We start from the raw sequence: 12,578 nt of genomic DNA, 5'->3' as shown, positions 1-12,578 counted from the left end.
CCGAAATGGAGAGAAAGGGGGAGAAAGAAATTCCTTTTCCTTTTCTTTTTCTCAAACAAATTTTCAATGCATTTCCCAAATGGATTTTTAATCAATTTGATTTTCAAAACACTCATCACATAAAAGAATGCCCCAGCATGAATGCAACATAAAGTTTTCTCTAGGCTTATATTAAATTTTAATTTCTCCAAATTTATTTATTTTCCTACATTGAAAATGCTCACAAAATAAATTCATTTAAATTCATTTCATCTATTTAAAAGAAATAGAATTTTTGGGTGTTACATTAGAAGAACTTAAGAGACAAATAAAGAGAGAGTTACCAGGAGTTGGATCATTAGAATGTGCAAAGTACAATGGAATCGGTATTTAGAAGCACAGGCAACTTGGGAGAGAGAAGATGATCTGAGGAAATCATATCCACAATTGTTTGAGTAAGTACTATTCATTCTCGAGGACGAGATTCTTTTAAGGGGGTAGAGTTTGTAACACCCAAAATTTGCTTTCAAATTAATAGATTTAAATTGATTTATTCAAATATTTCTGTGAGCATTTAAATTAGTGAAGAAATAAATTTTATTGAAATTTAAAATTCAACATAGAGTTAGAAACTTGTTTATGCATACATGCTGAAGCATATCTTATTATTGTGTTGATTGCTTTGGGGTGGATTTTGGTTGCTCTAAAAATTCTATTTGGAAAAGGCTTTGAAAATTAAAATAGAAAAAAAAGAAAGGGGAAAAGACCCCATCCAGCGCCCAGCCCAACTCCCCATCGGCCCAGCCCCCGTTCCTCCCCCGCGACCCTGCTAACCGCCCCGGCCCACTTCTTTCTCCGGCCCAGCAGCGCGCCCCGCCCCTTTCTCCCTTTCTTTCTCTCGCTGCCATCTGGAGCCCACACGTCTGCGACTTACCTTTCTTCTTCCTCAGGTCGTGGCCGAGACGGTCTCTCCTTCTCTCACCGAGATGGAAACCCATCCTGTAAATCCGGGATTTGGTGCTAGGATTCCCAAATCAAGCCCTATAAAGTTTTGTGGTCTCCCCGCGCACTCCACTTTCCATCCACAACATTGGGGAATCCCTAGATAACTTCTATCGCCGCTGGTTGGATCTCGCCGCAAGCCAAAGATTGCCGCCACCATCGTTCTTCCTCGGTGCTGCCCTAGAGCCGCCTAAATCGTGACGCCGAGCTTCGTATTGCTCCTACAAGGGTTCTGAGCCTCCCCTTTTAATCTCTATCGCGCCCTACAGCTCCCTCATCGATGCCGTACCTTGCAGGAGTGCCCGGTCCGCCATCTCAAGCCGTCGGACGCCTTCAAGCTTTTCCCGAGCCTTGATTTTGGTCTCGGTGAGTTCGCAGCAAGCTTCTACGCCTTTCCATTCTTTTCGTTTGTTGAATCATGCACTGAATCGCGAAAACGACGAACTCCGGCGAGGAGTTCTGCCCTCCGGCAATGGCGCCACCGCGCTGGCCACTGTAGCTGGCCGGAGCTCCCTCCCTCTCTCCCCAGATCTGATCTGCACCGTTCCATCGCGATCCTACGGCCGAAAAAGAAGGATACCCCTTCGCCCGGCCGTTTTCTTAAAGAGACCCTCTAGAATCTCGTATTAGAACCCGCAGTCCAAGGCACATTCACGAAAGGCGTATTCTGTTTTTGAAAACGTAAAGTCTGTCGGTTGATTCAAAATACATTTTCTGATATTTACAAGTTTGCCACTGATTTTATAATGCTCATAAAATGCTCTTTTTAGCTCCGTTTTTGTCCATTCAAATTTCGTTAGATTCTTATTCACGAGCTCTACACGTTAGAAGTATTAGTTTGCTGTTTTGAAACTTTTTAATTCTGCAGTAGCATTTAGTTAATTATTTCTCTATAGGAAAACTTGGAAAATTCATAACTTCTACGTTTCAATTCCGATTTTCGTGAACATTACGTTTCTGTGATCGTAGCGCTGCGTAGAATATTTTCATAAACTTTTATATTTGTTTTACCACTTTTTGGTGTATTGTTCTAATTATAGCTTGTTTGCTTCGTGTATGATTGTCCATTGGAATGCGCGTTGTTGATTGATGATCGGGTATAGACAGTGAGCGATACGTTGGTGATCGAGGTCAATCTTTTGAAGACCAGCAGCAGGCTCAGGAGAGCTTTGATCAAGGCAAGTATAACTTGGGATCATCCTTGTTACCTATATACCATTAATACAATATTTATCATATGCATGTGTCCACCGTGATGACCTTAGCAGAATCATAGATGATTGTTATCCTGGATTCCTTGTTACCTATTTTGGATATGCATTTGGTAGTTCCTGCTAGTGCTTGAATCTAATCCATGATCATGTAACATGAATGTTTGGATATACAATAAACAATAAAATAAGCTTTCTAGCAACTTGAATATAAAGGGTGGAAAGAACTCTGGCTTTTGCTGGATTGATCTTGACCCTCCATAAGGACTTATCGCTTGGCAAAAGCTAAGACAACTCGTACAACCATGAGGGCTATATGGCTCTGGCTTTAGTCAAGTATGAGTAAGCTTTTCTAGCTTGTTAGAGGTTACCCGAAAGGGCGGAGGGGCTGAACCGTTTTGGGTATAGTGCGAGCCCCTGTCCTTATGTGTATAGGCTGCGCGTCATTGTGCCATTCGGAAGGGGGTATCTATATCTGCACGCAAAGGAAACCTTGCGGCCCTAACTTGTTAGACGAACCTTTGAAAGACTTCATAGTGAACCCTGCCGACTTTCCTTGGAAGTGAGCTAAGAGGCTGATCACCTCGGGCGAAAGGGTAAATCATGACTCATGGGTAAAGATGTACAACCTCTGCAGAGTGTTAAATCTGGTATACTAGCCGTGCCCACGGATACGGGCGGCCCGGAAAACTGACGGAATAGACGGACACTGATGAACATGATTAATAATGATAATGATGGTTTATTATGTTGTTTATATGTATTATTCATAATTCTTGTATACAATTGATCATGTGGTTATGGGATTTAATATGCTACCTTGATATTTGCTATCCAATGATTAAATATGTTATCTACATATAAAAGCTAAATGCAGTCAAACCAGTGTCAGCTATTTGAGCCTCATGAACCCCTGGTTATACTTGTTGAGTACGATATGTGCTCACTCTTGCAATTTCCCCCACACTCCAGGAGATGTTAGGCTTGTGATCAACCAGTCAGTTGGATCCTGTGGAGAGAAGTAATACCCGAAGTTTGGAGATTGTCTATCCGCTGTTTGATACTGAAGGTTATCTCTTTTATACTAAGTATGTTATATATTTATGCATTGTCTCTAGATATTACCCATTATTTGTAGCTATATGTGAGATTTGACTTCTAAAACTCACATATGGTGCATATCTAATTTTGTCCTTAAAATCGAGTATTACATTATCCGAAGATCCCAACTGATTATCTGAAGCTCCCAATTGCTTTCTCATGTGTGTGAACTTTTGTGTTGCATTTGTAAAGTGAAAAAACTAGTATTTACATTGTTAGAATTGGATGTGACCACATATGAGTATATGACACTTGACTTCCGTTACTATATGCATCTAGCTAGTGGAACACACTGGTCGTTGGCTCCAAGACCTACTGTGTCGATTAATTTAATCTTAGCCTATGTACCGATTGATAGTTCAGTTTAGCTTAGTAATTTCGACGGCTCCATGCAATATTCATCTCCATATTACCATCCAGAAATATAGTTTATATATGTAACAGCATATCATATACAAAAATATTCAATAAATCATGTCCAATTTACCGAGTGAGTTACAAAAGTGAGGCAGCCGCCACTCCTGAAACTGCTTCACGATTATGCGACCCATGGCAGACATTGCACCGCCCATGCTCCTCAAAAGGAGCAAGCAGATAGCGGCGCAGAACATATCTTATATCCCGGCGTTCAAGCAAGGTGAACACCTTCTCGTGAAGCTCTGAGTCTAACTAGCGGATGACCTTTCCGTCCACATCAGCCATGAAGGCGTATAGATAAATCTTCAGCGGTGACCCCAACAATATGCAGGCGCTACGTGAGTTGTTCCCACTGGACCACGACGTGGGTCCGCGCAAGCGGCACCACTGTCGATCAGCGCTCCGGCCATATGCCTCCTAGTCAGTACCGCAATTTGGGTTAATCAGTGTCCAATGTAACAATATACCTTTGAGTACACTACGGAGGTTTTCAGCATCCATATAAAACTCTTGTGACCTCTAGGGCACTGCTAAGGCGTATTGTATCAAACTGTTTTCTCTACTTTAATATAAGACACGTAAACCTTTTGCGTGATCGAGAAAATTATGTAGGATCCTCACGTACTTCAATTCAAATATTCAAAAAGAACATGGTGGTATATCTTGTAGCAGATACACAAAAACAGTGATTGGTTACATAAACTTCCCATTTATTCTATCATATCAGCTTAGAATGTCGTAATTGAATACACACGGGAGTATGCAAAATACATGTATAAACCTATCTTCGAACAATGAAGTGAGTCTCAATTTACTTAGTTGTGGTTGTTCTCCCAGAATTGAGCTTGGAGCCAATCAATTGTTCCCTTTTGCACCTGGAAAGCTTTGGCCAAGACATCATCTGAGATGGGTGGTTTTGATCCAAAGACCGCGTTGGCAATAGTAATAGCCCCAGGGTTCTGGCTGCTTAGTGCAGCGATCGCGACAGCTGGCTTGTCATGGACTGGGTTGAATTGGAAGTGTATGAGCCCTTGGGGGAACACAAACACGTCACCCTTGTTGAGAACCTTTGTGAATAGCTTGTTACCGTTGTCTGTGTTGGAGGTGACAAATCCAACATAGAGTGTACCCTCAAGCACGGTGAGAATCTCTGTGGCACGTGGGTGGGTGTGTGGCGGATTCTGACCTAATGGTGCGTAGTCAATGCGAGCCAGTGAGATGCCCAGGGTGTTGAGTCCAGGCAACTGCATGACATTGATCAAAGTGACATTGGATCCGACCTTGCTTTTCATAGTATCCCTAGGCTTGTCAAGGTTTGCTGCCTTGAAAAAGTCATCCACGTTCACGGCCATAGGGTCCTTGCAAACAAATCCATTCACCTTCACTGCATATACAAAGACGAAGGAAAATAGGTATATAGAGATCAGAAACATTAGGACACACATAAACATTAATTAGAATGTTTGTTGTGACAAATGATTATTATTCGATCCTCAATTTACTACAAGAATATATAGCATGACTTAAAGTGAGTGCATGCATACCTGGAGAGTGTATGTCGGCTACACAAAAGTCCTGGAGCGGGCTAGGGTCAGAAGCAATGGCCTGAGAAGTGACCAATGCCAGAAAAGAAACAAGGAGAAAGTAGGTGGTGGGAGCCATCTGGATTAGTATTCCACTTGCTTTTATGTTTGTGCTCTTCGAACTCAGCTATAGAGCTTCTTGTTCAATTTGTGTGTCTCTGTTGATGCTTGGGGTATGGGGATGGTGTGTTTATATAGGCTGCCACAGCGGCAAGTGTGGCGACGGGAACGTGCTAATGACTGAAGAAGTCCAAGTTCAACCTACAAAGAAGAAACAGTCTCCGGCTGCTGGAACTTGCAGAGTAAACAACGCAATTATCTTATTGACATATCAACTTTTGCAAACCAACAACCTTGCTTTTAATATTTTCACACGCATGACACTAAAAAATCCATTGCAATTATCCTTTAAAATTACTTCTAGAATATTAGGAAGTAAACCATAAAATGGGGTTATGCCTAGTAATTAGGATATATATTTATCTAAATTTTAACACAGGCCCATGAGTCCTTTTGGACAACGTGGTTTGTTAATTGTTGATATGGAGAGATAATTTATTTTGTAATGGTGATTATGACATTCCTGGCCACCAGTAATCACGTTAGCTGACGGTGGACTATGATAGTTGTGTAAACAACAATAATGGATCAAATGGTCAATCCGTGCGTTTGTGCTTACATAAGGATAGAAAGAGTCAACTCCGATCCTCATGTTTCCAATGTTTACTTGGTCACCATTTTATATGGAACTAGCATACATGAATTAATCCGTGGAATGCTTCCGTACCAAGGTGGGAACGAACTGGTAAAGGGTAGCCACCGTGCACTTTTTACTTTTGAGTTAAATCATGTGAATCTTCTGTCTATCAGTACAGTGAGGTAAGTCATTTGGTTGCCTGCTCCCTGACTTTTTCAGATGATATCCGCAATTCGTTAACGTCCTGCTGCATCAGGTAGCGACTTTTTTCTTTGAATCGATCATGCATTTGGCAGGACCGGCAGTGTTGACGTTGGCATTTCGCTGGGAGGCATATCTTAGTTAATAGGCAGAGGAGTAGCCAAGCCTATGAAAATCGTGACCCGTTCTCTCTTACGGGCTTATATCTACAGGTAATTAGTCCCTCGCCCACACATGCCATGTTTTTCACTTCTTTTTTGTGCTTAAATTTTTTGTGGTTGGTTCTTGCGTGATCCTAAGTCAAGAAAACATATATCACTGCTGCCGGTTGGACCCATCACTTGAGCCATCAGCCACTATCACTGCCGATTTTTAAGAAACCAACAGTGATGGGACCGGCACATAAAGTTAATTCTGTAGTAGTGCTCCCTCCCTGATCCTATTAACAAAGGAAGCGACCTGCCGTGAGCAGACTGAGCACACGTGGGGTAAGCTGCAGCGACAGGAGGACAAGTACGTGCTTGGCGAGCTGCATCTGCATCTACTGGATAGCTAGCACAGCTGCATGTGCGGGCAATGAGATGGGGTGGTGGTCCCAGGGGGGCAGTGGCGGGGCAGGATGATAACGCTAGAGTCATTGACCATGATGGTGGAGGTCAATGACATGAAGGGGAAGAGGCAGGCCGTCAACATCAACGGGAGGGCTAGGAGGCACCGGGGGCGGTCATGGAGGAGGCTTGGTGGCATCGGTGTCAAGGGGTAGGGTGGGGCATCAGACAAAGCTAGGTTCACATGGATTTAAAGGTTTATGTTTCTTCTAAGAGACAATATGCCTTCATTTTTTTCCAAAGCCGAGCAGACCAGCCTAGGGGAATGGATGAGACATGGCTGGGCAAAGCTTACTTGGGGGTGAAGCGAAGGCAGCAGGGCAGATGATATCTGTCTCGTAATTTTTAGTTGTAGAAGAAAAGAGATGGAGCATCATTTGTTGGTTTCCGCGGTCCATTCAAGTTCTTAGTTGGAAACAATGAAGGAGGGAGGGAAAGAATTATGACCTTTAAAATGCCTCAAGGAGGGAGCAAAAATGATACTAGAAGTTATGAAATATATTTTTGTAAAAATATATTTGGAGCTCTAAATATCATATTAAGTATTATTAGATTAGTTATGTAATATATTTTAATAATAAATTGATTTAGAGATACAAAAACTTAAAAGAGTTTAATTTAGTTTAACCTAGAATTGTTTTCTTAGGTGGAGAGAGTAGTACGCCACCAATCTGCACGTAGATCTCAAGGTTGTCGTAGGGCTTTATATTCCGATGTGATTTTGAACAATTGTAGTACTGGTGAAACAAGAAACCTTAGTTTTATAAAGTAAGAGAGGTTAGAAAAGACTATAGTTTTAGCAATATTTTATTTTAAAAAAAAATACAAAATACAAAATTTTTTACATCTAACATCTCTAGTTTTGAAAATCAAAGCATTTTATGAAATTATGGTAGTTTTCTGAAACAACAAAATATTTTGTATTCAAAGTAGGGATTAAGAGAGTTAGGTGGAACTACGTTAATAGGAAAATGTTCGAGAACACATGATGAGGTTTTAAAAAGAGGGTCTTAGAGTTGATCTTATTAAAACATCATTGATGTTTAGTTTCTTGTCCGCAACCTACGTCCTTATTAAGGCGTGTCTTTTAGTGATTGCTTCATGTGCTAAGCAAGCCTTCTCAAGCTTGACTATTAATGTGGGTGTTACAACGACCAAGAGCTCTCCACCAACCCTCAAGCATTCAACTAGAGTTGCACTTCTCGAGGTGATGGACGGGGAACAACTTCAAAATGCACGCTTCGCGGAATTTGTAACACCCTAAATTTTGCTCCTTTGAAAATAGAGGAAAATTGATTTAATTTTGTATTTTTGTGCTCATAAAACAAAATAATAATAATATTTTTTATTAAATTAAAACTTACCATAGGAGATTAGCAACATGTTTGAGCATGCATGCCACAACATTTTATTTATTGTGATGAGTGTTTTTAAACTAAAATTCAAAATGAATTCAAATTGAATTTCAAATGGTTTTCAAATGGCTTAGAAAATTTGGAAGAGAAAATAAAAGGAGAAACCTTCTCCCTCCCTGTTTTGGCCCGAGTGGCCCAACCCCCCCCTCTTTGCTCTTGGGTCGGGTCCCATTCTCCCACGCATAGCCTGCCCAGCAAGACCACAACCCAGTAGGAGAGCCCGCACCGAGCAGCAGCTTGGCCCAGCTTCATCAGCAGCCGGCCTAGTGCGTCTCTCTCTCCCCTCCCACTGACCAATCGGGCCTACGCATCAGTGCCCCTCTCTTCTTCCACCTTGAGCCCTAGCAGGACTCCACCAAGGCGGAAGCCAAGTCCCGTTTTCCACGGGATCGTTTGCCAACATGCCCAACCGACCTTTATATAGCTTTTGGCAATCATCCGCGACTCCCTTTTCGATCTACGAGACACATGGGTCGACTTAGCCGCTCTCCTGACGCACATTTGGATCTCATCGGAGAAGCAAGAAGGCCGTCGCCACCACTGTCAAAGCCCTGCGTTGTCCCAAGGTCATCGAGAACCCTTTGCTGAGCTTCGCCTCGCTCCTACGGAGATGCCGAGCCTCTTCTCCATCTCTCTCTCGTCCTGGTTTAGTCTCCAATGGATGTTGAACTCGTGCAGGGAGTAGTCATCCCCAAATCCCGATGCCGAACATCCTCGGGTCATCCTTGCCCCCACTTTTGCCTCTGGTGAGTTCACAACAAGCTCCTCTTGCTCCCTGTGAGTTATGGTGTCCGAAGTCGATGGATTGCAAAACTCCGACGAGGACGGACCGATTCTGGCCACAGCACCACTGCAGTGGCATTGTTCCGGCCGGCAGCCGCCACCCCCACTCTCTCTAATCTAATCTCAGCCCTAGGTTTTAGATCCAACGCTCCAGATTAGGCCGTAACCCTTCGTCTGGATCTTTTGTTAAAGAGCCCCTGCATTTTTGTCAAATAGAACCTGCAGTCGAAGCATATTCTCAAAATACGTATTCTATTTTTGAAAACGTAATTCCCGTCAGTTTAAATCAAAATACGTTTTCAGGATATTACAAGTTTTCCACTGATTTTATTTAGCTCATAAATATACGTTTTAACACCGATTTGACCCATTCAAATTATGTTAGATTCATATTCAAGAGAACTACATGTTAGTAAATTTATTTCACCAATTTGCAACTTTTTAATTTTGTGACCTTATTTAATTAATTACTTTTATAAAGGAAATCTTAGAAAATTCATATCTTCTCTATTTTAACTCTGATTTTCATGATCCTTACGTCGGTGTGATTGTAGCGATGTGTAGAATCCTTTTATCAACTTTTCTTATTGTTTTTCTACTGTTGGTGTACTATTCTAATCATAGCCTTGTTTGCTTTGTATATGTTTGGTCTTGATTGTTTGTGTGTCGATGATTGCTGATGGAGTATCGACGGTGAGCAGTTCATGGATGATCAAGAGTGCTACTACAAGCAGGACCAGAGAAATATGATCAAGGCAAGTATAGCATTTGGGTTTTCATTCTGTGACCATGACCTTGTGACTTAATTAATGTTTAAGCAACAAACGATAAAAATGACTTTTTAGCAACTTGAGGATTTGTCTATTATGGCTCTGGCTTTAGCTTAGTAGGAAGACCTTTTCTAACTTGTTAGACTGACTCCAACAAGCTAGGCAAACCATTACCCAAACCTATTTTGGGTCCTGTACCGTGAAAAAAAAACGCTTCCAACAGAATAGCCAAAGGGAACACCTATTTTGGGTAGAAGGGAAGAGGCAACCCAAATATGCGTTCTCTCCCTGTCTTCTCTCTCCTCGACCCAAATGGAGTCCGGTGGCTGTCTTCTCTCTCCCAATCCTCATCCCCTTCCGCTGGGATGCGCACCACACCTCCATCTCCGCCAGACGCGAAATAGACGACGGTCCGCAACGGGCTCGAAGCAGGAGAAGGCCTCCGCGAGCATGGCGCCGTCGGCGTGCGGCGAGAGGCCGTGGACGAAGAGCCGACAGTGCGGGGCGATGCGGTGGCTCCGCTTGGTCGTGGACAGCTCCTTTGGCTCCGCTGCCACCATCGTTGGTGGGGCTCCCGGCGCAGCGCACCGGCCGCCGGAGTAAGCCTGCGAGCAGCTGCAGGGGCAGGGTCGGCAGGGCTCCCATGCGCTCGACCGAGGCAGCAGCGGCGGAGCTTCTCTGTCCAAGGGAAACAAGAACTCCAGCCTAGTGTTGGGTGGGTCCATGGCAGGAGCGGGGCGCGGCCAGCATGGCAAGGCGGATCCATGGCAGGGAGTGGCGGGAGCAGGACGGCATGCCCGTGGCAAGCAGTCGGAGCGGCGGCACGGTAGTTTTGGGTCTCTGCTTTTGCGATAGCTGTTGGAGAAGGAATGTTTTGGGTTTGCTATCTATATACTGTGCGTGACCTAAATCAAAGAATAGGTCTCCATTTTAGGTTCTCTTTGTTGGAGATAGTCTTAGAGGTTACTCGTAAGGGCACTCGAGGGGCTTGCATTTTGGGTATAGTGCGGCCTCTGTCCTTATGTGTATAGGCTGCACATCATTGTGCCATTTGGAAGGTGGTTCTATATGTGCGCACTGATTGGGAACATGCGGCCCTAACTTGTCAGATGAACTTTTAAAAGGTTTCATAGTGAATCCTGCCGACCACCCTAGGAAGGGGGTTAAGAGACTCGCGACCTCGGGTGAAAGGGTAAATCATTACTCATGGATAAAGATGTACAACCTCTGCAGAGTGTTTAATAAACTAGTATACTAGCTATGCTCACGGTCATGAGCGGCCTTGGGGACTCTTACATTAAAGATGATGATTCTTATTATGTTATTATGCTCAATGTTTATTGTTTTATGCTCTACATTATTTATATCACATTGATCATGAGTTTGTGGGATCTGCTACTACCTTATTGCTATATTTGTGGAGTTCGACAGGGACTCACTCTTGCTATTTCCCCCACACCTCAGGAGAAGCTTTAGGCTTGTGATCATGAGTTGATACCCGAAGTCTGGATTTATCTTCCGTTGTTTTTGCTGCCTAAGGTTATCACTGATTTACTAAGTACGTTATATGATTTATGCATTGTCTATTGATATTACTCTTATTTATAGCTATATGTGAGATTTGACCTTTAAGACTCATATATAGTGTATATATGATTTTGTCCTTAAAATCAGGTATTACAGAATTGCTTGACAAGGAAGCTAGCAAATATCTGAGCAGCATCATTGAGATAGCAAAGAGGGATCTACTCTGTTGGCGGGCCTTGATAAAGGCGCTGGCGTTGCCTAGGGTTCGCAAGGACTCATATATAGTCTATTGATCAACTTCTCGCCCAAGAATGTCACATGTCATTGAGGGCATCGCTTATGCAAGAGAGAGGTTGCAGCAGCCAATCTCCAACTCTCCATGCGGCTGTGCAGAGGAAAGCCGGGCGAAATCATGGTTAGCTTCCGGTCTACCTTGTTGATGATGGAACAGAATCAAAAGGGACCAGCAGGCAACTTGCCATTCAGCACTAGAGGGCCAATAGGTAGCCCGCCAGTCAGCAGCTAGCACTGCAGCAGCCCCATTGTTGGAACTGCAAAACAATTTTAATTTTCATGGGATTGTTTGTTGCTTTTGAGGATGTCAGCAAGTTTGCATCAACATCAGTGATAAATTATCTTCTGAACAAGGATATGAACTTTCATTTGTCTTTCTCTGTTGCTAAAAGCATACTAAAGGCGACGTCGCTTTGACTTTTTTTGGACATATTATTATATCTGGATACATACCAAAATGGTTGCAATAAAAAGTCAAGCGACTTGTAATTTGGGACGGAGGGAATACTAATTAAAGGACACCATATTTTCGATGAATATTTATGTTCTGTTCTGTTCTTTCTTTCTTCTGAAAGGAAGGCGCAGTTCATCCTTTCCATGACACTTTCAGTCTTCCCATCGAAGCACTAGCTCCTTTTACTCTCAGTTCGGACACAACAAATATTCTGAATTATTAATTTGTTCAATAGACAACAAGGTACCAGTTTCTAAATGTAAGACTTCTTTCAGGAGGTAATTTGTTAGCTACCCGGTTACTGCATGTTCATCCATCTCGATTTGTCGGACAGTGAAATTTCCTGAATGTTGGTCGTAGCTACCATCTAGTTACTGCAATGCATTAGTGCAATCTTGCTAGCTCCCATATCTGAAGTGAAATTTCCTGAATGTTGCCTCGTGATTACAAACTTATCTCAAGCTCCTAATCGCTAGCTCCCAATTTGCTTCTCATGTGTGTGAACTTTTGTGTTGAATTTGTAAAGTGAATTTTAC

The 12,578-nt window shown here is 42.8% G+C and overlaps 1 protein-coding gene and 1 long non-coding RNA gene across 4 annotated transcripts; one reads left to right on the top strand and one right to left on the bottom strand.

Moving 5' to 3' along the window:
* On the bottom strand, positions 4,404 to 5,459 carry LOC110436833 (germin-like protein 12-2). The gene is made up of 2 exons (XM_021464393.1): positions 5,255 to 5,459; positions 4,404 to 5,094 (listed from the first exon to the last, which is right to left on the bottom strand). The coding sequence occupies exons 1-2, from the start codon at positions 5,370 to 5,372 to the stop codon at positions 4,526 to 4,528; spliced, it is 687 nt and encodes a 228-aa protein (XP_021320068.1). The 5' UTR covers positions 5,373 to 5,459; the 3' UTR covers positions 4,404 to 4,525.
* Positions 9,982 to 12,018, top strand: LOC110436834. Of its 3 annotated transcripts, none has more exons than XR_002454692.1 (3): positions 9,982 to 10,593; positions 11,232 to 11,325; positions 11,442 to 12,018. It is a non-coding gene; the product is annotated as an uncharacterized LOC110436834 (long non-coding RNA). The 3 variants fall into 3 exon arrangements; XR_002454691.1 differs by having other exon boundaries at positions 9,982 to 10,603; XR_002454690.1 differs by lacking the exon at positions 9,982 to 10,593 and having other exon boundaries at positions 11,116 to 11,325.

This window comes from Sorghum bicolor, chromosome 7 (assembly GCF_000003195.3).
Source record: "Sorghum bicolor cultivar BTx623 chromosome 7, Sorghum_bicolor_NCBIv3, whole genome shotgun sequence".
In the NCBI taxonomy this organism is placed as follows: domain Eukaryota; kingdom Viridiplantae; phylum Streptophyta; class Magnoliopsida; order Poales; family Poaceae; genus Sorghum; species Sorghum bicolor.
The sequence above is the reverse complement of the archived record's forward strand: the minus strand, read 5'-3'. Positions and strand labels throughout refer to the sequence as shown.